The sequence below is a fragment of the Parasteatoda tepidariorum genome, chromosome 8 (assembly GCF_982258835.1).
Source record: "Parasteatoda tepidariorum strain Cologne lab strain chromosome 8, Ptep-v5.0, whole genome shotgun sequence".
NCBI lineage: Eukaryota > Metazoa > Arthropoda > Arachnida > Araneae > Theridiidae > Parasteatoda > Parasteatoda tepidariorum.
The window spans coordinates 107,502,040-107,529,347 of NC_141762.1; the positions used below are offsets into that span (position 1 = coordinate 107,502,040).

Here is a 27,308-nt window from a genome sequence, read left to right on the forward strand (position 1 = left end):
ATATATATTCGCGATCGCAACACTCGAATACGCCATCTGGGGAAAGACCGGTTTCATGCCTTTAGCCCTTCCCTCTCCTCCTCTTTTCAGTTGTATAGGAATGTACTACGATATTTTCCCTTTTCTTAATATTTTTCCTTTTTATTTAATAAGAATATTTTTTAAAATTTCCATAATACTTTTCTTTAGAACTATGTTTAATGCAGTTTTCAGTTCCATATAGTTTTTCAAGTTAAAAGATTTCAATCTATATGAAAATCAAGAGAGAAACTAACGTACTTCCTTCCTCTATGACTTTCCACACGGCAGTGGGGAAAGCATGTGAAGTGTTGCCATAGGAAAAGAGCTCTGCTCTACGCCACCTGCAGCCCATTTCGCCAATAACATTTTTTGGGGGCTGGAATCCGCTATTTTTGAAGTTCACATTCGCTACTTTTTAATCTTAAATTCTGGCAACACTGCAATCAATTTGTTTTGTTTTGTTGTTTATCAATCCACAACATTTAAATGTGAAAATTTTGACAGAAGTTTATAGAACTAATGGATTCAAAAGAATCTGGTTTTTTTTATTGACTACTTACTTCTCTTTCGATTTTACTATAATAAATCCTTTTATAAATCGTAATTTTCATTAAATTTCTTACTTAAACAATGTTTTATTTCCCTTTTAGTTCCCTCTACTTCCCAGCCCACTGAAGGAACATCCGGAAAATGGAGTACCCGTAATAAACGTCTACAAAAAAAGAAAATATCCATGGCTTATTTGCTAAAAATAATTTGTTCTTCGCAAGAATCGTGTATTGATTGGTTGAGGAATAAAAGCCTCATACCAAAAATTATGTTTTGTCCGAACTGTAATAAAAAAATGGAATTTGAAGTACAAGAAACATCCATTGACAATTACATCTGGATTTGCAAGGTATACTTTGTTTTTCTTTAAGTTTTTTATTTTTTTAACAGAATATTAGAACCAATTGCTGATAAAAACATTTCTCCAAGCCGAATTAATTTAACAGAAAAGATAAAATTGTAAATATCTTTTGTTGCTTAAAAAAAACAGTACATGGTAACAGAAAAGATAAAATTGTAATATTGTCTAAAATTGTTTAAATTTTTAAATATAAGGATATTTCCTTATTAATATTGGGGAGGTTTCTCTGTTACGTTTGTAGCAGAATAATCACCCAGTCTTGACAACTGTGGAGAGCAGCAAAAGGAACTTCACTAATATCTTTCTTCAGGATACTTTCAATAATAACAAAGATGTATGTTTCTAATTTAAGGTAACAAAAACGCTGTGATTATAAAAACAAAATAATTTTTATAATTGAATATGTAATATTTTTTTACTCTTATATTTTAGGCAGGGTTGGCAAGGTTTAGAACAGAATGGATTAATCCACGGTTTAAACCGTCCTGTCCAAAACCATTTTACTCAAATTATGTCACAATTTTATCTGAACAATATTTAAGAGGTAAAATAAACATAGAACTTATAACATATTGATAATTAAATATACTAGAGAATATTTGTTTTTAAAAGTATAATGTTTTATTAATATTGTTTGACTCTTCAATTTAAACAAAGGAAGATTAATCAAGTTCAATTGGTCCCCTCATTCAATTGTACATAACTGAAGTTTGGCCTTGCCATACAGGATTAAATATTAGGGACTAAGTGCTTGGTTCGTCATAAACAGGTTCATTTATCTATAGTACTATTCAAGAATACTTTTATTTCATTCATGTTCAATTCTTTTAGCATAGTGGTGATGCATCACCAGTGTCAGTAACTGAAACTGATGTTATGCCCTTCAAAACTGTTAATACATTTTTCAGTTATTTTGTATTTTAAATTTAAACTAATATATTTATATTTAAAAACAATTTTTTTTAAAATAGATGTCTTTTTTATCATCCTGTGATGCAGAAATTATAAAAATTTTTTAAAAAAATATTGTGAAAAATAAAAGGTTAATTTTTGAACAAATTTAGTATTTTTTTGTAAGAAAAATTATTATTTTTTAATATTGCCATATTTATCCTTATGCAAACATATTATTTATGAGTATTAAAAGGATATTTATATTTAAAGGATTAAGGTATTCACTTTTGTTGTTCAATGAATTGTGGAGCTTCAAAAATTATAAACTTTTTCCAATTATATTATATTATTTTCTTTTTATAAATTATAGTAAATTGTATAAAAAATAGCAAATATTTATTGATACATGTAATTATTATGTGTACAATGGTTGCACCTATAGAATTTTTACCTTTTACCAAAGTTCAAGGTTTTGGACACTTTAAGACAGTTTTACCCAGTTTATGACAGTTTTACCCAGTTTAAGACAGTTTTATCCAGTTTAAGACAGTAAAACCCGCGTGTCCTGTCCAAAACCAGTTTAGGACGTCCTAAACTCTAACCCTGATTTTAGGCAATATTCTCACATTTTGTTGGTGGTAAAAGCACTAATTATTTCCTTTGCAGATCATCACCACATTAAATAAATTAAATATAATGAAATCTGTAGCCTTGATTACCAGGTGGACGACGAAATGACACGAATCAGAAGGGAATAATCAAATGCATGGGTTTGCTTCAAGATTTGATTGTTGTAATAAATAATATCACATAAAAATATCAGGCTTTAAAAACTATGTGGAAATCAAAAGCAGTAACTGCCGAAAAAAATTGATAGAACACTGTATTCATCACAGAAAAAAAATGAGAGAGAATTTCTCACCCTTTCTCAAAAACAGGGTGAGATTTCTAAAAATTAAGCAAGCACGAATAGACTTGGAAAAAAATTTCTTTCTTTAATTATAATACATTTTTCACATCTTCTAATTGAATATTTTTGCTGCATCATCATATGGAAAATGTTCTATATCTACTTTTTCATCAGCTATTATATTTATTTGGCTGAAAAATATCGGTATTTGTTTAGTTTTGACTGTTTCTATCGACATTTGTTTAATTTTCATTTGTCCGGTTACGGAGTAGAAGATGTCGCCTTAACAAGGTATTTGTCCATCTTACATTCGTGCACAAAAAATGTAAATGTCTTACATGAAGAAACCTTACCTATGGTGAACACGTGGTTGCTGAGAAATGTGCTCTGGGGGGGGGGGGTGTTCTGCTGTTCGCACCGGTTCTGAACAATACTGATAAATAGCTAGATAAACATGGACCGATGCTCAAAATAATGAAAGATCAAGGAAGAAAAGTGAAACGGATTTTATTCAAAATGGCAAAAGACGAAATTTTTTCCAAAATTCGTGCATTTTGAAATTGATTATTAGATTGCAGGAACTTCTCACGTTAATCATTTTTTATTACGAGAAAAGAAAAAAATATGCGAGGTTCTCGCGCTGTAGTGAAAACACTGTAGAATCATTGCCGTAAAAAGTTAATGATCAAATGCCAGAGTGCATAGTGTTTTTGAAAAGTGCTTAAAGGTGCTTATTTTTGTTTTCTTTAAAGCTCTTAAAGGTGCTTTTTTGTTTGGGTGTTTCTTAAAAGTGCTTAATTTTCCCTTTTTCAAAATTGGATTTTTAAAGTGCTTAAAATATTTTTTGAGTGCTTGAAAGGTGCTTTTTTTGTTGAATAATTTGGCTAAGCACCCTGAATGCGCAATTCAAATTTCCCATATCGGTACAATATATCAGGATGAATGAATGCCGAAAATACAATTAAAATGGGTTCACGATATAGTTATAAATTGAGTGCTTCATAAAGTGATTATTTAAATACGCAATTCAAATTTTACTTGTAAATTTCTGCAGAAAAGGAAACCAAAATGTTTTACTTCACAAAAAAAATCTTCTTGCATGAAAAAGTTCTGAGACAATGTCACCGCGATTCTGCCACAGGCTTGTAGCTCTCTCCAAACAAACCTCTAGATGTTTTGGACTTTGATAGCTTTTTGCACTTTGATTGTTAGGTTTCACACTAGCAATGAACATTTAATGGTCAAATAGGAGGTATTCATTTAATGGTTCTAAAATTTGTTGTAAACAAATTCTAATTTTACAATTACACGGTTGAATTCCATTAAAACAATCAGTTTCAAGCATTCCTTTTGATAAAGACTTTTGAATGCATGGAATTTGATGTAAAATTTTTTTTTTCTTCACAACTTTCTTACTTACTTATCCTCTATGTGCCTTTGGGCACTTGAGGCCTCTAGCATATCCCTCCAACGCCTCCTGTCTCTAGCAATAGATCTTGCTTCCAGCCAGCCAGATATTCTACATTCTTTTAATTCGCCCAAAAACATGCGCTGGACAAAAACAAGTCTGGGTCTTCCTCTCGTTCTTTTACCATCAGGGGCCCATGTAAGCGCAACAGATGTAATTTTTTCTTTGGGCATTCTAAGGATAGGTCCGAGCCAGCTCCATCTTTGTTTTTTAATTTCATCTGCTATTGTTTTTATTATAGCTTTCTTTAATAGATTTTGACTTGATACTTTGTAAGGCCAGAAAATTTTAAAAATAAAGCTTAAACATTTGTTTTGAAAGGTTTCTAATTTTTGTATTTCAATCTTAGTCAGTTTCCAGGTTTCTGCGCCATATAATAGTACTGCTCTAACAATAGCTTTGTAAGCAAATATTTTTGTCTTTATTTCAATATTTGACTCTCTCCAAAATTTATGTAATCCCTTAAAACATGTTCTTGCTTTGATTATTCTATGTCAAATACCTTCACTACTTCCACCTTTTTTATCTACAATAGAATCTAAATAGCTAAATGACTCTATGTCATCTATTTCGTGATTTTCGATTTTAATTTTGTCATTTTTCTTTTGATTTATTCTCATTACTTTAGTTTTCTTCTTGTTTATGAATAAACCTACACTATTTGAATATTTGTTAAATTTGTCTGTTTTAAGCTGAAGGTCTGTACATTTGGATGAAATAAGTACGATGTCATCAGCAAAAGCAAGGTCTTCTAAAGTAGTTGTGAAATTCCACCTTATTCCTCTTTTTTCATCTTTTAAGCTGTTTCGCATAATCCAGTCTATCACCAGTATAAATAAAAATCCTGATAAAACACATCCCTGTCTCACGCTAGTTTTTACCAAAAAGAATTCAGTTAATTCTCCATTTACTTCTATACATGCTTTGCTGTTATCATTCATGTCTTTGATTATGTTAATATATTTCTCTGGTATATTATAAAGTAATAAAATTTCCCATAATTTCTCTCTTAACTGAATCAAAGGCTTTACTGAAATCAATAAAGTTTAAATATAAAGAGTTGTTAAATTCTAAGCTTTGCTCAATAATATTTCTAAGTGTGAAGATTTGCTGCATTGTTCTATTTCCACTGCGGAAACCTGCTTGTTCTTCTCTTAAAATTCCATAAATTTCTAAATTCTACATATTTCACGACGACGAATATGTCGCCTATGGGTATGGTTTTAGTGACAGTTCATGATGCAGAAATATTCTCATGAAACCTGTTTGCTGTAACTAAAATTCTCAAGAAAAGCTACTCTTACAGGGAAATTTTTTTTAAATATATAGAGACCTGCGCAGAAGTAGATATGAATTTGTAAAATTTTGTGTGTTTTATTAGCTGCCAGTGCTCAAAATTTGACAATCCTTTTGGCCAGGGTTTGTTGATTTAAATCATGATTAAAATCAACTGATTTTTTTATATGTATCGATTTAAGAAGTTAAACAGTGTTTTAAATTAATTATACTTTTATTATTTATCATTAAATTAAATTATTTTATACTTTTATTAAATTATGAATTTCAAATCACAGAATGAAAATGTCTATGTTATTAAATTAAATAACCTCGAGTTAGAATTGTGCTGTCTCTTTTATCAGTAAGTATTTTTTTCTCATAATATGTTTACAGTATCTTTGACATTATCAGATTTTCTATAAAGAAATTTTCTAGAAAAAAATTCCAATGAGTACTTAGATTTTTAAAAACATTTTTTTTTTTTAGCTTAACTTATCTATTTTGATAAAGGATTAAAAATGAAATTCTTTATTTCATCTAATCATTGAATTTCAATCATGCATTTGTTTCAAAATGGTTGCTATGTATTCAAAGCTATGTGAAAAATTGTTTTTAGGTAGTTAGAGCTTCTAAAATATTCTTATATAGTTTTAATATTAATTTAATTTTGATTAAACATTTATTAAGTTTTTTAATCATAAATCTAAGTTCTTACAGTGTATTTGAATAAAAGTAAAAAAATCTGATTTAGATAAATAAATGAGAATCCAATTTAAATTTTTAAAAAAATCTGATTTTTTTTATTTGTTTAAAAAAGTCACGAACCCTGCTTTTAGCACAATCTGCCCATGTATGTATACTCAACCACCTCTAAACAGCATCTGAAAAATGTTTATGGTATTCCATTGGATTTACATTATGGGGAACCTCTCAACAGCGATTTCTGAACGACAGCCAAATGTTGGTAGTGTAATGGAGGTTGCTGTGACAAAAATGTATCTTTACGGCATGTTATGTTTGTGTACAGCAGCTAAGGTAATTGTGGTTAATGAATGTGATAAATTAATAGTGTGACACAAATATGAAAGGAATAACGTGTAATAAAGGATAGTGCCTCTCTTGAATGTGAAAAAAAGAATGGCTGGTAAGAAAAACCATTCTAAAAAGAAATTAAATTCTACAAGATCGTGTTAAAGTAACACTAATTTAATCCAAATAAAAAAAGTTTGCAAAAAGCGGCTATTAAATGAAAATGACCTATCACTATCGGTCAGGTACTCATTAGATTTGAGTAGTTTATTATTCAGTGAAAAGGTATACAAGGTTAGCTATTATTTTTGTTTTCTTTAAAAAAAATAAATGAATGAAATTAAAAAAAAAAATACTTTTTTAGAAAAAATAACCAAATGATTGATATAATAAGTAAGCCATTGTCAAAGAAAGGTAAATTTTGGTGTCAGTGAACTATTAATTTCTGAATATTCCGGTAAACAACACTAGACTGCATTAATTTTTTTATTTTATTTTGCATCCGGCATTGAACAGCCGACCCAATTTTGGATTTGTGTCTATCAATGTTCGACTCCGTAGCCTTGTAATTTTGAACCAATCCAGAAGACAAGGAAACTTCTGGATCAGTAACTTCAGAGATATTGATTTGTTATGGAAACATGGAGGACTTTGCGACTTGAGAGATTTAATGTGCATCCGTCACTATTTGCTAAGCGAAGTGTTTTTGTCCCGCAAGGATCGCACCCAAGACTTCTTGGACATGGGCTGCATTAATTGTCCTTTTATTTTATATTCGTCGTTGAATAGCTGGCCCAATTTTGGGTTTTCGACTACTAATGTTCAACTCAGTAGCCTTGTAATTTTTAACCAATCCAGAAGACAAGGAAACTCTTGGATCAGTACCCCCAGAGGTATGATTTGTTATGGGAACATAGAGAACTTTGTGACTCGTCAGATTTAACGCTCATCAGTCACCATTTACTACATGCAGAGTCTTTGACCGGTGGGGATGGAACTCTCAGGCATGGGCCCAGAGACTGCATTAAATGGTCAAAAAACAAGTTCAGTCTTGAAATAATTTTGTAGTTTCACCCATGCGTTGGATCCATGTTGGGTAATGAGAGCGACATCCGCCGATCAAAGACTCCCCATGCACAAATAGTGACTGGTATAAGCTAAGTCTGCTGGGGTCGCAAAGGGGAAGCAAGGAGACTCTAGCCCATAATCTGTCTACCACTGAAGATATTTTACGTCAGCACTGCTGTCGGTGCGGAATTCGTATAGATCGGCCGTCGCCGGGATTCAAACCTGTGAGAAGACGGGCGCTCTATAGCCTGAGCCACCATGGCTCTATAAGTGTATAAATACACACTTATTTCTTACAATATTGTAATAAGTGTATAATTATACACTTATTACAATATTGTAAGAAATTTAAAGAGCCTATTAAATTATTTTAGCTGATTCACTTATAGACCTATAAGTGAATCAGCTAAAATAATTGTGTATGTTGCAAGAAATTTGAATGATAATGACTGTTTTTCTCCTTAGGAATGTAAAATAGACCCACCTAGTTATTCCACGCGCCATGGTTCCTGGCTAGAAGAGATAAATGCTCCTTTGGTAGACATCTTGCTTTTTGTATACTTATGGGTGAATGGCTTTAATGAAATTCAAATTGCTAAGGAAACTAATCTGCCAATGGAAACTGTTCGAAATTGGGATAAAACTTATACTGATATGTGTGCATCGCGTCTAGAAGATGAGGATGGAGATGATGACTATGTAAGTTTCGAAGAATTTACTCTTAAAATTACTTATTTGACGTCTGTTACTTGAAAATTTTTGAAATGAATTAAATGAGTGGTGATAAAATTACTAACACTAATCCATAGCTGCCAACTCTACTGAATTTTCCTGTAGACTACGGGATTTTGCTAGTTTCTCGTGGTCTACTGGTTTATTTAAAATTCTCCTGATTCTTGTACATTTTAGAAAATTCCCTAAAGTACTTTCTTAAAAAATCCCCATTGAAATAGAATTCTTGTACGCATTACATTTGCTTGCTTGCTTGAATAATTAAATAAGTATTACTAATACATGAAGAAGATAACCTCATTTATAGAAATCAGTTCAAAACTTTTTTTATTCTGAAATGTTCATTTTATTTTTATTCACAGCTATCTTTTTAAATTAATTGAAAAAATCTTTTACCTTTCTTTCATGAAGTAAATGCCTATTAATATTCGAAATTATGAGTAAACATAATACATAACATTTAAAGTCTGTTTAATTTCTATCATAACTGAAAAATATTACAATTTTTCTATTTTGATGACTATAAAAATTCCCTATGTGTAAAATATTTAGTACATTATTGCAACAATTATCATGAAATTTACATTATTTCGTAAAATCTACCGGATTTTTTCCTATCCGTGTTGGCAGCTATGCCAATCATTTAGTAAGTCAATATTTTTTCCCACACCAATTTTTTTAGTAAGTCATTATTTTTTCCCACATTTTTGTCCAGACATTAAATAGAAAAACACAATTTGTACTCATCTTCATATGAAGGGGGGGGGAATGGGATAAGAAACATTAAAATCATTAACACTAATCATTTCGCTCATAGGCTGCAATAGCGGCACAACTCAAAAAAATCATGTTTTGAGATAAGTGGCTTTAAAATTTTCATCCCTAAGAAAACTGCATAAGAAATGCTTTCGTTTGCTTAATCGAAGATTACTTTCAAGTTGAATTATGAGTTGTGCTAGTATTGCAGCTGAAAGAATGTGTATTTTCATATTTACACCTACTCTGAGTCCAAAAATCGTGTTTTTTTGAGTTGTGGCACTATTGCAGCCCGTGAGCGATTTAATATTTTTCGTCTAGATTATTTATTTTTGTCAATATTTTTATCCAGACATTAAATAGAAAAACTCACTTTGAAGATGGAAAAAAAAAGTATAAGAAATATTAAAATTATAATATTAGACGTAAAGTATGGGTATTAACCAATTAGGCTAGTTTGTAATTTTTACCTTCAGAATATCATTGATGTAATAATCAACTGAATACATGATCAATGAAAACTACAGCAATAAAGGAGAAGGCTGTCCAATGGCTGTCTTTCAATGTCACTGATCAAAAGTCCATAATTTTTTTACTCAACTTGCAATTATAATCTTGATTAGGAAATAACTATAATTATCAGGGGTGATTGTGCTCCGAAAAAAATCCGGATTTCCGGAATTTTCGCTAGCAGTGATCTGGAAGTTTCCGGAGATCAAAGGTCCAGACGTTTCAAAATATCATTTATCACAGAAGTTTCTGGAAATCAAATTTTCAAAGGTGGAACTTAAAAACACAGTTTATTTTATTTGTTTGTAAGGGAGAGCCAGAGAGATACTTTATAAGCTTATATTCATGATTAATATTCATTTTTTATCAGTAAATAGTTGTTATAATCATAAACTCAAAAAAGACATATTTGTAAATTTTAATTACTTCTCCAGGTCATCCTAGCTATGTGTAAATAGTATAGGTATGTGTAAAATTTTAAATATATTTTAAGTAAACTAAGAAATATAGGAAAAAAACCTTGTTTAAATTTTTTCAATTTAAACTGTTTTTTGTTTTTTTTAACTCAAGAAATTTTCCGGAATTTTGACTTAGGCTCACAATCACCCCTGAATTACGGATAAATTGTAACAGTAGGCAGCTCTGAGAACATAAACAGGGTGCATAGGGTTTTTAAAAAGTGCTTAAAGGTGCTTATTTTTGTTTTTTAAAAGCCCTTAAAGGTGCTTTTTTCATTGGGCGTTTTTAAAAAGTGCTTAATTTTTCCTTTTACCGAAATGAAATTTTTCCTTTATCCTGTTGATTTTTGCTACAAATTATGCAGAAAAGCATTGTTCTGTTTAATGTTTTCACAATTAATTCAACCCTAATCAATTTCTGCTCATCGTCGGTCTGTAAGTGTACGAAAACGCCATTCAATTTACATGATTGAAAAATTTTGACAATTTTCAGAAACAATGCCAAGAGGGTTTTTTTTTGACATGATGATTAAAACCAGATAAAACCGTCAATTGTCAAAAACTTTCCAAACCTGCCTAATTATATATTTTTAATGTGCTTAAAATCATTTGAGTGCTTGAAAAGTGCTTATTTTTTGTTGAATAATTTGTCTATGCACTCTGATAAAGAGATTGAAGAAAATATTTGTCCAAAAAATTTATGTAAGTCTATGCTACAGGAATTATTTGTGGCATCTCCATGTAGGCCAAGACAGGGTTTGAAAAAACCCGGGTATTTTAGAAAAAACCCAACCTGTCTGGCTTTTTTCTTTTATTGTTCATAAACTTTGAGTTTTATTGTGTAAATATTTTTATTTATTAAAAAGTGTTGTATAAGCTTGAAAATAGAAATAAATCCAAAAGGTTATTTTAATTTTGTTATATGTATTTTAGATTAAGTTTAAATAACGCATTCTCACTAATACATATTTGAATCTTTATTGTTAAGTACATAACATTTCACAATTTTTAACTCAAGCATTATAAAATATAAATGCAGTAATATAAAAGGAACAAGTTTATTAATCTTTTTGTTTTCACACACATTTATTTACTATATTTATTAAACATAAATGGGTCATTCTCAGAGCTGGATTATACCTTTCGTAGGCCCTAGACATAGCCAATTTTCGTAGGCCCTAGGCAATTAAAGATGAACTTGTGAATACTTTTCCTAACGTTCACATTGCATTAAGAATATATTTGTCGATTCTTGGATCAAATGCAGAAGGAGAAATATCTTTCTCAAGATTAAAATTGATAAAAAATTATTTGCGTTCAGCAATGAATCAAGATAGTTTGGCATCGCTCGCACTTATGTCTATTGAATATGACATTTTGCGTAGTTTGGAATTCGACAGCATAATACAAAATTTTGTTGAATCCAAAAATGTAATATATTAGATCATAAGATTCTGCAAAATAATTTATTACCGAAAAATATTATATTTTTATTTGTATCTTCATAATTTTGTGCAAAATACTCTTGTTGTTTTTAAAGCTAAATTATTTTTGTCAACAAATTTTTTTCTCTCAATTTTTTCGTAGGCCCCTGAATTTCGTAGGCCCTAGGCACGTGCCTAGTGTGCCTATAGGTTAATCCGGCCCTGGTCATTCTCACTGAAAAGGTATAAATAGACTAAAAAATTTTCTTGAATTAAAGTAATTAAAAAAGTGATAAAAATTACATAAATGCCTCTATTTATTTTTGTTATATGTCCTTATAATAATGGTCAAGTTTTCTATTTTATTTTTTACAAGATTTAAAATATTTTAAATTCTGCCTTGTCCACGGAGGAGATATAATAGTCAACGGAGGATACATTTTATGTTATAAAATATAAAATATCAATGAAGACTAATTCATTAATTATTGGGTACAACTGATATGAGTTCAACATTAATAAGTAAATAATAAAATATTTCATTATTAGAGATAGAGCTACTTCCGATTAATCATGCTGCTATGAAAGGAAACATCCATTTTTAACCTAGGTGTACAATTTTTTAAGTATTTCTTACTGAATATTAATAAATTAGAATGTAAAGACTATTGAAATAAAAATTCAGACTCCACATGAAAATTGAGTGTTGAGGGTACTCTTTTATGAACATTTTATGCAAGTTAAACATACTGTCATCCAAATAACGTTTTTGTTTTCTCTCTTCTCTTCTTGTTATTGTTTCTTTTCTTGTTATTGTTTCTTTTTTCCCTGGGAACAAACGGTTTTCTCTATCAATTTCTAGAAATGTAAGTACATTTAATCACGATTTTTCTGTTAAATCTTTTTCTGATACAGATTTTAAAGTTTCTTGCTCTTTTTTTTTAATTTTTTTTTTACTTTCTTCAAACAATATAGGGTTTTCTTTTAATTTCTGTCTAGCTTGTCTCATACTAAGTTTTTTCTCTTCCCTTCTCTTTTGCATTTGAACATTTGATTGCTTTCTTTTTTTACAATTTGATTTTGCCATTTTTTTCCTAAAATTTGAAGAGAAAAAAAATGTCAAACATCACAGAAATTATTTAGAAAAATTGCCAATATTTACTTCTCCGATAAAAAAAAGTTAAACTTAATTGATTTTGTTTAAAAATACAAACAAATTAACACATTTGTTCCATTTTAAAAAATATCAATTATAAGAAAATAGTGTTTTAATTATTAAAATTGTATTATGGTTATCTATTACATTGTCTCTTCCATTGACTGTGTCTTCTCCTCCGTGGACTTGTTGTGTCCACGGAGGAGACAAAAACTAGTTCTTGAATTTTACTGACTTTTAATTTTAAAGTTACAAAAATGGGGCAGTTCTTTTTATTAAGTATACTACTTTTGCAATCTAAAATTCATCTGTCAAAAATAAAATAATTTTCTCTTACCTTCTTTATGATTTTCCACGGAGTATACAGTGAGAACTTTGCCAAACCCCAGTTGAACACAACAATCCAAAACTGACACCAAAGAGAACAAGAACAACTGATAGTTAACATTAGAAAATGGAATGGTTACCTTTCCCAGCAGCTGTCTTATAGGGATTTCGCATATGCATTTTTATTGCATATTTACCGAACTATATTAATTGTCCATGGAGGGAGATTTCATTTTTGATGGACAAAGTTTACTAGTCATTTATTTTATAAAAATAAATTTTTTTTAAAAAAATATTAAATAAAAAGTTACTATAAACATTTAACTAGGTTAAACTACAAAAATCATTAAAATGACATTTAAATTGTTTAACAGCCATTAAAAATTATTTTGTGTCACAGACGTAGGGACGTCCACGGAGGGGATTTTGAAGTTATATTTATTAAAAAATAAGAATGAAATATTAAATACATTTATCAGAAATGCATATGATTTGTTAGTTAGAACTTCACGAAAAATGATGAAGAAAATTATTAAGAAATCTGCTGTATTTCCTAATATTTATTACTAAGGGACTTAAAAAATCACCTTTTTGTGAGAATGACCCATATATATTACCTATTATAAAATTATAATCAGTTAATATTTATAATCAGTAAGAACTGAAATTTCATCTGACTTTTGACTTTAATAAAAAAGTGAAATAAATATTTGATGGTCTTCCATGTTTTTATAATAAGATTAAAAGAAAGTGAAATTGAAATTAAGTATAATTATAAAGAGTATCAGTTACTTGTCCCATTTTTTTTCAAATAATACCATAGGAAAATGATTTCATTTTTGGATGAATAATTTTAAAAAATTTTAGCTTATTTTTTTATAGACAGAAAATAAAACTATTTAAATGTGTTAATGTATCACTTAGTAAAAAAAATAATAATAATTGTTTCTTTTCAATTTTTTTAAACACATGAATCAATAATAATATAAATATATAAAGCATGCAACTATATTTGAAAAATTGATCTTTTCAGACTATATTATTTAAATTTTTATTTGATTTAATTTCATTAAAATATTACTTTTTGAAAAAACCCACTTGAAGTTTTCAATAGTACCTACTATAAAATTATATGAAGATTCGAGTTTCTTTTACTTTACTAATATTAAAAACTTAATCATATAAATCATGCAACTCCATTTGACAAGTTTATGCTGCACAATAAATTATATAAAATTAAATGTGCATCAATAAGCTTTAATAAAAACAAATTTTTTTTTGTAGAGAAAACCCATGATTTATATGATTAAGTTTTACAAATATTAAAAACTTAATCATATAAATCATGCAACTCTATTTGACAAGTTTATGCTGCACAATAAATTATATAAAATTAAATGTGCATCAATAAGCTTTAATAAAAACAAATTTTTTTTTGTTGAAAAAACCCACTTATTGTTCCAAGAGGGCTTTTTCAAGGTGGGCCCACCCAATAAAACCTCGGAGGGTTTTTTCAAAGTGAGCCCTCTTGGCGAACCCTGGCCAAGACAAATTTTTTTTATGTTTAAAATATAGATAAATTTGTTTACCTTTTTGTTCGAGTTCTGATTGCAATCTCCTGATTTCAATATTCAAACTATTGGTATAGATTGGAAACCTATCCAATGCGTCAACAAGAAATTTATTTAAATTCTACAATCAAAAGAGTATCTGTATACATCCTTTTTTCGTATTTCAATACGTTTTATCAACTTCAGTTATGTAATGTAACTTGAAACAAACTCTCAAAGACCTCTAATTAGAAAAATGAACCTACTGTGTCATTTATCTTTGCTTATAAGATGATTCATTTTAAAGTAATACAGTCAAACCCCGCTGTTCAGGCCTTGTTATTTTTTGTGGATAGAGTAACTAAAAGAATGAATTTTTTTCTGTCTTCAACTGATTTTTTTTTAAAATTATTTTTGAAGTGTCTACTTCGAAATAAATACTTATATTTTATTTTTAAGACCACTCTATAGAGTGGAATGTAGCAATAAGCATTTTTTCTAGTTTGCTTCTTTTATCTCACTTTTCTATCCCTGAGCAAAGGCAGATGTATGGACAAATATTTCCTTGCATCAGCTAAAGATTGCTAATTATTTTTTTAATTATTTTTATTTTTTGTTCACTAGACGAAGAGTAACAAAAATAAAAGCAAGTTCAGACATTTTATGTTACTACCTAATAAAGTTATACTTTGTGTTGTTCATAAAGCTTAAATTGGTGTGTTAAAATAATTAGCACCTAAAAATGGCCGTATTAAAAGTTAAATATAATGAATAAAATATTAATATTGTACCACATGGTACCCTACAAATATTTAAACGAAACTAAATTTAGTACCACACGCGGTGGTACAAAAATGATTTAAAAATGGATGTACAAATTGCGAAAAAGTATTCTCTAGAAGTTAAAAATAATTAGAATAAGATATGTTAAGGCTGAAATCAAAAGAAAACATTAAACCCGCTAGTAAGGTGACAAACAAAATACACTCACAAATTGGTATTTGTTGAAGACATATTTGGCAGAACAAATTAAGGAAATAAATAAAATTAAACACTAAGCAACAAGTGCTATCCCATCTCCATCATTATGTAGTAATTAAAAACATTTCTCCTGCATAGTCTCTCGGATTGAAACCGATCAAAAACTCTACCTATTAGTTGTAACACTACCTATTATTTTTCAGCCATTTTTGCATTTTATTTAATTGGTAATTTTTTTAAATAATGTGTAATAAAAAGAAGTTCAGAACCATTAGTTGAAATTGTTTGCGGAACAGATATAGTAAATCAAAATTTCGGTCCCTCGAAGGTTCACTATAGCGTGTTTTGACTATATATATGTGTGTGTCATTCTCATGAAAACTCATTTTCATTTCATAAAATCCTCAAAAATCAAAGTGGAAGAACATTTCTAAAACTTTTTATGAATAGATATATGTTATGGCATTATAAGAAAAATATATATCCCTTAAATTATACTTAATATTGAAATAAATTAATTAATTTCACTGTTTAAAAAATGAGGGAATGATATTTTATTTGAATGCATATTTTTATTTAACTTCAAAAATTACAGCTATCTCAAGCTTGAATGTGAAAATATACTAAGCATATTTAATAGATATTATAATTTAGTTTTAAAATTTTAATAGTTTTTTGAATGTTCGGGAATTAGAATTAGCTGCCACGATTGTGACATGGAATGGGTGGTAGAATTCTTCTTTTGATGTCTGTTTTCATGTCCCTGTGTACATCTTTTGGCTATTTGTACAGGGTATCCACGCACCTAGAAAGTCATGAATTTTGGTATTGAACAAAATTTGTCATGAAATGTCATGATTTTAACTATTTTTCTTTAAAAAAGTCATGGAAAGTCATGAATTTAGGTCGCCAAAAAATCTAATTATTAAACTGGAATTTACCCCTTCCCTAATTTCTTGGTGTTCCGAATATCTGAATTTGTAACAAACTCCCCACTCATAGTCATATTTTATTAAAATGTAAAATGTTTTTATCATGTTCTTTAAAAATTGTGTTCTTTCAAAAAATGAAGGGGGAAAGAAAAAAAACGTCATTTCTAGAGCAAATTATCTAACTTTGTGATTTCAGAATTTTTATTATTTATTTTTTTATTTTATCAATTTGAAATTCTAGCTGAAGCAAGCCAGTGATTGGTGAATTATTTTTATTCCGAAATGAGAACAGAAAAATCAGAAGTATTTCTTTCCTGTCCTTTGAACAAGAAAAGTATCTCTAAAATATAATTCTGCCGAAAAAAGAAAAAAAATTACTTTTGAGCTATTTTATTGCTTCAAATCTTTATTTTCTCTGTTTTTTAAATTAAAAATTTATAAATATGAAGATGCAGAGTATAACAGTATTGGTTACACCTATAATTTCAGCTAATGATGCTTTTTTAAATTTACTGTTGTGTTTTTGTCAGAGAAAATAGTAACTTTGTTAAGTCATGAAAAATTCTTGGAATTAGTCATGATTTTGAAAATCTAAAATGTAGCAGACACTCTGTTTGTATTTCCCTACAATTCTTGAAAACATTGCATCAATTGTTAGTACATTTTTTAAATGCAAGGTCTTTACTTCTCCTGGGTATAAAATTTGTTTATACTCAACTAACACTTAATCTCCTATTTTGAACACCTCTGTATTTTGGTTTTTTGTCAGCAGAGATTACAGACCCAAATTCATATGCAGTTCCCAAATTTTAATGATCATACAAAATTGATGCGTCACAGGCAAAACATAAGAGAGAGTAAATTCAATGTGTTAATCCTTGAACTGTATGTAACTTGATGAATTTTCATGGTGCCAATGAATGGTTTTATTTCTCCCTTGAATTATTTATCACATTTTTTTTATATCTTCAAATAAAGTTAATAAGCAATATTCTTTTGATACAGAAACAAGTATCTGCTGTTCTTTTAATAACAGCTCCGATTCTGTCGGGAGCTCCTTTTCCGTGTCCGGATTCCCGATTGATACAATTAAAGTTTAGAATGCCGGTAGTAAGCTGTTTTATATGTTGTGATATCAGATGAAACTTTTTTCTGTTTCTATATTTTGCTGATGGCCCATCACTTACCATAGGAAGATGTTTTACTTCATTTGTACTCCACTTGAAAATTAGCTCACTTTTTGTACTTGGCAACTTCTTCCTCATCATCATACTCTCGATTGATCGTAATTTTATCTTTACTACTAGGGCATTTCCGGAACAAACAATCGTCACAGTGGGAATCACAATTAAAGTTTAAAATGCTAGTAGTAAGCTATTTTATATGTTGTGATATCAGATGAAACATTTTTCTGTTTCTATATTTTGCTGATGGCCCGTCACTTACCATAGGAACATGTTTTACTTCATTTGTACTCCACTTGAAAATTGATTCACATTTTGTACTTGACAACTTCCTCATCATCATCATCGTACTCTTTATTTTATCTTTACTACTAGGACATTTCCTGAACAAACAATCATCACAGTGGTTATTGCTTTTATGAAGCATGCTGATGACTCAGTAATATTAATCTCATAAAGTTTTGAGATAACCATTTCCATATTAGCATGCACTATACATTTACATGTATCTCTATCATTAATTGTTGTTTGTTTTACCCAAAACAGGCGCATTCAACAAAAAGTTGGACAAATGATTCGACAGTTTGGGTTTCACTTAAACATTTTTATGTAGATTTCTTAGTGTATCATGAAGCACTCTTGTTTGCTTCTTTATCTTGTGATGCATTCCTTTTTACCTGAGCACATTATTTTTTTTTAAAATTTTGATTCAAGCCATTCTTTGTTTTCTATATTTCAGAAATTGCTTCAAAAAGCACAATGCTCTATACTTTTTCAGAATTTTTCCACTTAAAAGTCTATGAAATAACTTTTTTCTCTGAGTTTTTGCTAAAGTTTTAAAATTAGTTCCTCCTTGCAAACAAAGTGCTTCACCAAAAACCAATTGTTTGCAAACTGATGGTGATACTCCTTCCTCAGAAATTTATTTACACGACTTCTTAGTGTCATTCTGTTTTGGTCTCGATTCTTAGTTCTGTATAATCGCTTTTTCTAACGTTCAGTTCAAGTTTTTTTAACAGATACTTCAAGTTCATTGTGGTGTGCCTCAGCAACCACCTAGTCCCCTCTTCTGAAACGAACTGAAGTGAGGAAAACCCAGTCGGTTACACTGATTGGAAATCAGGGGTCTGTCCAGTGTATATTTACTACCGTTTAGCGGTACCTTCATAAATTCAACTTTAGGAAAAACGGTAGTTTCACAAAATACTTTTAATAAATCAAGTTCTTGTGCAAACCTCGTTCAATTGCAATCTAGGGAAAAAAGGAGCTTTTTTGTCAGATGTCTTTTACGAAAAGGTAACACATGTTTGGTCAGATACTGCAATGTGGTAAACCTAACCGGTCGCTCATGCCACATCAAAGCAAGCTTTTTAATTTTAGCTCAGTTTTTTAAAATGAAGCAACGAGGGTCTCCCTTTGTAAACTTTACAAAAAGTCAAAATTCGAACATTATTAGTATAAACATTCGAACACTATTGTAAATTTATTAACAATTGAGGCAATTCTTAAACACTATTGTAAATTTATTTTAACAGACCTTTATTTTTTATGAAACATTTTTTTTTCTGTATGACCTAGTCGGAAATGTTCTCATGATGAAAATAACTTTCAGTCCTAGTACTGTTAATTGCATGTTTTTATTAAATTCAAGCTGAAATTTAACTATAGAAAATAATTCTTACGGAATTTTAAAATTGGGTGCAATTTTAAGCCCACAATTTTGCAATAACAAAATTATCTTTTTCATATGGAGAAAAATATACAGAAATTTACCTGTCATAAATGATTTTTATTTTATTTGATATTTTTTAAAATATTCTCGTATTTTACAATATTTTTGTGTTGAGTTTCTAATATAACTTTTAATTTTCACAAATTAAGTCTAAATTTTCACAAAATAGGTAGGGTGACCTGGGGTAATTCCTGATCAAAAAATGCAAACATCTATTTTGTGAAACAACTATTCAAGATGGAATTTTAATATTTACTGGAAGTTTGAGGCTATATGAGATGAGTCCCATGCTACCTTCTTTTGTTTGAAAATCTAATTAGAATTTAAAATTTTTAGTGATCAGGAATTACCCCTTCTTTTGATCATTTCTGGGGGTAATTCCTGATCACTTCTGGGGTAATTACTGATCACCAGTTTTTATAATGAAGGGGCTGTTTAAAAATAATTATACAGTGGTAATTAACAAATAAGACATCAAGATCAGACAAATAAACCAAAGAGATATGTTTAAGTAGCTAATAAAACGATTTATTTAATAGCACGAATAAAGATTAACACTTTAAATTTTCCAAAAATCTTTGCATTCTGCCATACATTTTAGGCAAGCAGCCAACTCATTCTCATGTTCTGCTGGAATATAAGAAAGAGTTCCTGCATAGGTTACCTTTGCTAGATTTTTTAACTTCATTAAGTGAGAGTGTAAAGTTAAGTAAGGTATGTCAACAGCTCTGACAGCAGCTTTCACACTGAAATTTTCAATTTCAATCATTAAAAGAAATTCACTAATTTTGCTTTCTAGAAGCTTAGTATTCTTCTTAGGCTTATAATTTCTTACACTATTTATATTAGGCTAATTTATAAACTTAAAAATTATGCTAACAATGTACACACATAAAATTAAGATAGAAGCAAGGTAAGACAAACCATCAATGGTGAAAATCAGAACACATTTGTCTTGTATACAGTTAAAAACAAATTTTGTGATTACAGTTAAAATATATTTTATAGTTGTTCCACTTAATAAATATGAACTGTTATTTAAGAAAAGACAATTAGCTATTTTTTATACTATTTATAAGAAGAAATAACAATGATCAGGAATTACCCCAGTGATCAATAATTACCCCATGTGTAGGGGGCAGCATTTGATATAGTTTCCTGTAATTAATTATAATGTTTACAGTAGATGTGAAACAATTAAACAAAAGCTTACACTATTTTAATATCAAAGAAAAAGAAAGTGACTCAAAATATTTATTATTAAGATAAGGAGGGGGATCTTTGCAGAAATGTGTGCATTATGAAACCCATCTTTGAAATGGAAAATACAGAAAGCAGTTTAAAAGGTACTTATTTTGTTAGATTAAACAAAAAACTATTACTATTAAGTAAATGTAGTTATACTTTAGTAAAATGTACAAACATTCTTGTCCATGTCTCAAATTTAAAAAAAAAAATAATTTTTTTCAAATGAAATTCAAGTGATCATTATTAACCCCAGAAACTGAGTGATCGTGGATTACCACGGGTCAGCCTATCTCTCTCAAAAAAAAAAAAAACCCGGACAGACCCCTGGAAACCCCTCTCATGCTCACTTCCAAACTGACTCGCATGAAGGGAGGAGGACGCTTTCCTCAAACTGGATTATCTTAAAATCTTTTACAATGTAAGCTTTTTATTACCTGTTTTTATTATTCATTAAATTTACCCTAAACTTAAGCTTTTATTCTTTATTTCTTGTAATTAATGATTTAATAAAAAAAAAATTTAATCATTCCATTTAAAATATAGCATGTGACCTTAACCTTAATGCACACACGTGCTTATATTCATTAATCTTTTTTTTTTTTCAAATTTGCTCTATTTTTAACTTTTTATACTGGAAAAATCAGGGAATTTTAAAGAAAAGCTGGAAATTTTTTCTTTGATAACTTTTTTAATTTCACTAATTTAAATTATTTACTAATTTAAATACTTAATTTAAATTATTTCATCCATTATACCCACTTTTTTTTAGACGGAAATGTATCTCCAAACAGTTGAAATATCATCAACTTAGCGATACTTTGCTTGCATCAAGATTTGCTCCATTACAGTTCTGTTAAACTAGAATGCAATGTAAAATTCTCCCACGGTTGCTAAACGAATGTAGAAACCTTTGACCGCTATGGGACTATGCAATTTAGGAAAGATTGTGGTGGAGGTGGAAGAAGGGATTAGGATATTAGCTTCTGTTTTTAAGTTCTTTCCTTGGGCTGTTCCATTTATGGCTTAAGTTTGTCCCAATGATTTCGTGGTGATTTTTTTCCATTTTGACAATGTTTTTGTATTTTTAACTTTATAAAATTCTCCAAAAATTAGTTGCTTATAATTTAATAATAATAGATTTTATATTGCACTCTTTTTCTGAAAGCTTTTGTATTCCCATTAAAAGAAATCTGTGAATTATTTTTCTCAGCAAACCAACCAATCACACATTTTTTTTTTACAATCGCTAACAGCAATGTTTATTGACAAATTGTTACAATTGTTGCATTAATGCTAATTTTTTCTATTTCATTTTAACCTTTTATAACAAATTTTAATTTTAAAAAAAGGTTTTTTATAAGAACTAACTAATATTTAATTTTAATCTTTTGTTGGTCAATATATGATTTTTGATTCAAAATTTTGTACCAAAACATTAAAAAATGAATAAAAAATCTTGCCAAATTGTTAAAATAAATTATTTTTTTCAAGATATGTTAAAAAAAATAACATTTTGAATAAAATATTTTATAATATAGACACTTTTCTTGCCTACACTTTATTAGAATAAAGAAACTAAAACCTGGAAATTTTAAGATTTTTATCTGGAAAACCTGGAAAAATCAGGGAAATTTGAAATCTGATTTGAGTGGCCACCCTGTTCCTGTAATTAATGATTTAATAAAAAAAATTTTAAATCATTCCTTTTAAAATATAGCATGTGACCTTCACCTTAATGCACACACGTGTTTATATTCATTAATCTTTCTTTTTTTTTTTTTTTTTTTTCAAATTTGCTCTATTTTTAACTTTTAAAACTAACTTTACTTGAATATAGATTATTATGCATGAAAATTCTTAATGTGTTTGTTTACTTGAAGATCTTGGAAAATTATTATTCAATGATGGCTCATTTACATTTTACTCGATTTTGTTAGAGCTTGTTTTTTCACCCTGTAGTTACAGGGTGAAGTCTTTTGAAGTTTTTCTTCCATTGTTTCTTCTTCACCCTTAAATTTGACTGGTTATCTGGGGGGCAGGTTCCACTTATCCTTTTTTTTTCAGGTATTAATTTGCTCTTTCTTTTTTGAAATTATAAAGAATCTGGATTTGATTTCATCCTTCTTTTTTGATCATATTATTTTCTCTTTAAGCAAGCTTCTTTTGTCTTTCCCATCAGGGGTCTGTTTTAAAGAAAATTTGGGTTCGTTAACAGACCTTCACAAAATATCTTTTCGTCAAAACGGACCCTTCACAAAATATTTTAACTTAACGGACCCTTCACAAAATAATTTATCTTTTAATTGAACCCTTCACAAATTTGTTTATCTTCATTATTGTTTTGTTAAAACTTCTGTCAATTTTTTAAAAAAAATATTATAAATTTAAGAATTGTTTAAGTTTACTTAATGCGTAACACATTAGAAGTGATACATAACTAAGTTGTGTTATTTAAAGTATGTCAATTGAAATTATTAAAAATGTGAGTGATTTTGTTTCCATTATTCGTCCGAAATGAGTATTCTGCGTAGAAACTCCTTGGAAATAAAAAAAAGTCTCCAAGGAGTACTTGGAACTACTTAAATTTCCAATTTAGTCCTTAGAAACTCCTTAGATTATTGCGTTGCATAGATGAACTTACTAAGTCGGCTGATGAATTTGCTGTCCAAGCAGGGAAACGAAATGATATGACTTAGCTGTCAAAATCTAATAGTTTAAAAAGGAAACAAAAAGGGGGGGGGGAATGAATTGCAAGAGTTAGAAGAAAAAAATAACAGCAAATAATTTAAATTTTACATGTTACAAGTTAACTTAATGATTTACTGTGATTTTTTTTTTTTGTATAAAATACCATAGATTTTCTTAGATTCAAATTTAAAAACATAAGATTGGTTGGTTTTTATGTTAATCTTTAACATCTGTACTATGTACTTTAACAAGATTTAATCAAATATTTGAAACTGGAAAATGTATTTATGTGTGAAAGTGATAACTACATTTATTTTAGTTTAACAAAGTCAAAATTTATTTCAAAAGGGGTAGAAAAAAATATCTTATGCAAAATAAACATTTTTGCAAGTTCTTTATAATAACTGCTTTTTAATTTTAAAAAAAAAAACTGTCTAGTTATCTTTTACACAAAGTTTTTAAATTTTGGACTCCTTGGATTTCTTCTGCTGATCTCTGTATGAACCCTGTATAGGATAAATACCAAATATTTGTTTGCTGCATCTCTAATTTCATAACAGCAATTGCTGCTTATTTTTGAAAATTTAATTTTTTTTAATTATAATTTTACAGTGTTGAGCATAATCTTGTATCTATTTACAATTTAAAAACTCCTTGTAAAGGTTTTTTGCAATAACCGGACCCGGAATTTGCTCAAATTCACAAAAAACAGGACCCTGGTTGATAGAATCTGACTTAACGCTTAATTTATATTCATAATTTTACAAAAACCGGACCTTTCACAAACCCCTGCCCATAGTTAAGTTGAAATATAGATTATTCTTAAAGCATGTGTTCTATATTTATGAAAATGCCTAAACTAGGGGTGTACAGCCTTTTTGAGCGGAGGACCTCATGCCAAAGTATTTAGAGGTTCGATCTATGCGTTAAATTAATATTTCGCTGTACATCGATTTATCGCCCAGTCCTACCCAGCACATAGTAATCACAAATGATATATAAAATAGTCCGAGTATGTAGAAAATAGTTTAAAAGATTTCTTCATGATTATCCTGTAATTTGCAAAATTTTTCAATATTATGATAATTTTATCTACTTGATCATATGTTAGGTTTCTCAAGCCATTAAATGATTATTTAATGACCTTAGAATTAGACTTAATACTATCAGCATTGGCACAACAGCCATTTATGAGCCTGGGCCTTCCTCAGAAGCTTTTCCCATTCTACCCTTCTCCCAGCAATTGATTTCCAGTTCTTTACTTTTAGGATGGCAAAATCCTCATCCACACACATTCTTTCCATCTCTTTTTGGGCCTTTTATTGGAAGGGGTTGCATTAAAGACTCTTAGACTTGCTGTTCATTCTGGGCTCATTCTCACTGCATGCCTGGCCCATCTCATTCTACTTAGTTTAATAGATTTAATGATATCATCACTATTAAAGATCTTATATATTCCAAAATTATATCTTTTTCTCCAGTTGTTGTTATCGAGGATAGCGCCAAAGGTGGTTCATAGGACCTTCCTTTTGAAGGTTGATAATAACTTCTCTTCCCTTTTTGTTGAAGTCCATGTCTCTGAAGCATAAGTCAAAACTGACTTGATTAATTCCTTATAAAGTAAAATTTTCGTCTGCTTTTTATTAAGTGAGATTTCAATAATGATCTTAAACCTTAGAAGCTGCGATTATTCTTTTTCTGATTTCAGGATTAATGTCATTTTGATAGTTTATTTCTGATCCTAGATAAGTAAAAAATTTTACAGATTCAAATTTTAAAAAAATATATTTCAAGCAATTTAGGGATGGTTTCCAATTTAGGATGGACTTACTACAATTTAGGATGGACTTAATACTATATGTTCTGTAATTTATAATTCTATTTTTATTAAAAATAAGAAACACTAAGAAAAAAAATTTAAACAATACACTCATCTTGAATAATTAATGCTCTAGAATCATTCCCTCACTTTATACATTAGTGAGAGAATGACAAATTTAATAAAATTAAAAAATAACAGGCTTAATTGATATCTGAAATCAATCACATACAATTATTTTAATACAAGAAAGCAACATATAATTATCCACTTTTGCAATAGAGTTATATTTTATTTTACTTTAAAACAGGGTTCATTGATTTAAATCAAATGATTTTTTTTTAAAAAATCATTGATTTAAATCAACAAATTATTTATGTATATATATATATATATATATATTGATATCAAAAGTTAAAAAACAGTGTTTTAAATAATTGATAATTTTGTTATTTTCTTTTCTTAGTTTTAAAATTTATTTTAGATAAATTGCTGCATTAATTAATTTTAGTTAACGAAATTTCTTTCTTGGTGTGTGTTAAATTCCAACACATTAGAAATTACGTTTTTAAAAATATTTTGATTCTTGAGATTAAAGTACAGATTAAAGTAAACATTTAATGCTGTCTTAATATAAACTTGCATAGCTGTAGAAAGTAATTAATAAACATGATTTTTTTTCAAAAAAGAAAGTGCAAATAATGTTAATTAAAATTCTACCGTTAGATTGAAAAGGCATGGAATTATAATCTAAATTATATTTTATTGGTGGAAAATGTATATTTCTAAAGCTTGAGGTTATATTTAAAAAAAATTCCCTTATTAAGCCAAAAATTGAAAGAAGAAAAAAAAGGCTAATGAATTCAGATATTTTTTTCTTGCTATAGTGTAATTCTTCCCTTTCAAAGTCTATTTGAAGCAGTAGGGTTATTAACTGGTATTTTTTTTCTTATAATTTGTTTACAGTATCTTTTTCTTCATCAGATTTTCTATAAAGAAATTTTGTGGGAAAAAAAATTCCAATGAGCACATAGATTTTTAAAAAATTTTTTTTAGCTTAACTCATCTAGTTTGATATAGGATTTAAAATTAATATTTTAATATAAAAATATATAAATTAAATATTTATTTTTTGATGAATGACTACATTTATAAACACAATCTGATACATTGATTTTGTCATTTTAAAAATCATGAAAAAAAAGAAATTACAATTTGAAATTAAAATTATGGTTTGCTAATTGAAACCTTGTTTTAAGTATAATTTATATTTTCTATTTCATCTAATCGTTAAATTTCAATCATGCATTTGTTTCAAAATGGTTGCTATGCATTCAAAACTATGTGTTATAATGAAAAATTATTTTAGTAAGTCAGAGCTTCTAAAATATTGTTATAATATAGTTTTAATATTAATTTAATTTTGACTAAACATTTATAAAGTTTTTTTAAACATAAATTAAAGTTCTTGCAATGCGTTCGAATAAAAATCAAAAAAATCTGATTTAAATCAAAAAAATCTGATTTAAGTCAAAAAAATTGGATTGATTTAATTTTTTTTAATAAAATCAAAACAATCACGAACCCTGCTTTAAAAAAAAACATGAGAGAATGGGAAAACATTTTTCCTGGTTTGATGCCTTCAAATTTATTACAGGGCAGAGCCATTGAGGGAATGACATATTGAATACATTTTAATTACTTAAAATAAATGAAAATTTATAATTTTATTCTTTTGTTAACCAGCATTCTGAACGACACTTTCCCCTAAAAAAATTTTTTTTTATCATAAGTCGTAAACTAAACATAAAAGTATACTGGGAACATGAAAAGGACTGTTTTTGTTAGAATGGCCCATCTATATAAATAATCAGACGGCATAACATGAAATTTTTTTATTTGTTGTTACAATATTGAAAAAAAAAAACATTTATAATATCATTCATTAGAAAAACTCTGACTTAAATATATTAGGCATTGTTGAAAACACACCCAATGCTTGCTAAGCTATAAGTAATTTTAAAATGTTTTTCCTTACTTTCTTTGTAAACATTCATCTGTTATGATTATTTCTTTTGTTTTAGAACAGCAAGACCAGCAGCAAGGACACATCAATAATTGCTTGGCGAAAAAAGAATAAATTCAAGGATCCTTTCTTAGAGTTTTTAAAGGATGCAGATTCCTTGTAAAATGTGATGTTAAGTTTTGAAAATAAACCTATTTTTCGATTGAA

At 28.6% G+C, this 27,308-nt stretch overlaps 1 protein-coding gene across 2 annotated transcripts; it reads left to right on the forward strand.

The window, feature by feature from the left end:
• The first annotated feature begins 309 nt into the window (after positions 1-309).
• On the forward strand, positions 310-27,308 carry LOC147806658 (uncharacterized). 2 transcript variants are annotated; one of them, XM_087149246.1, is made up of 4 exons: positions 310-559; positions 672-919; positions 8,044-8,277; positions 27,165-27,308. In XM_087149246.1, the coding sequence occupies exons 1-4, from the start codon at positions 541-543 to the stop codon at positions 27,213-27,215; spliced, it is 552 nt and encodes a 183-aa protein (XP_087005372.1). In that variant the 5' UTR covers positions 310-540; the 3' UTR covers positions 27,216-27,308. The 2 variants fall into 2 exon arrangements, with proteins under 2 accessions (XP_087005372.1, XP_087005371.1); XM_087149245.1 differs by having other exon boundaries at positions 396-559; positions 27,160-27,308.

What these genes read in the sequence shown, in the direction of transcription:
- LOC147806658 (XM_087149245.1), top strand. An exon ending in ATTACATCTGGATTTGCAAG is followed by an intron (nt 920 to 8,043) that starts GTATACTTTGTT and finishes TTTTCTCCTTAG; the next exon opens with GAATGTAAAATAGACCCACC. An exon ending in AGGATGGAGATGATGACTAT is followed by an intron (nt 8,278 to 27,159) that starts GTAAGTTTCGAA and finishes CTTTTGTTTTAG; the next exon opens with AACAGCAAGACCAGCAGCAA.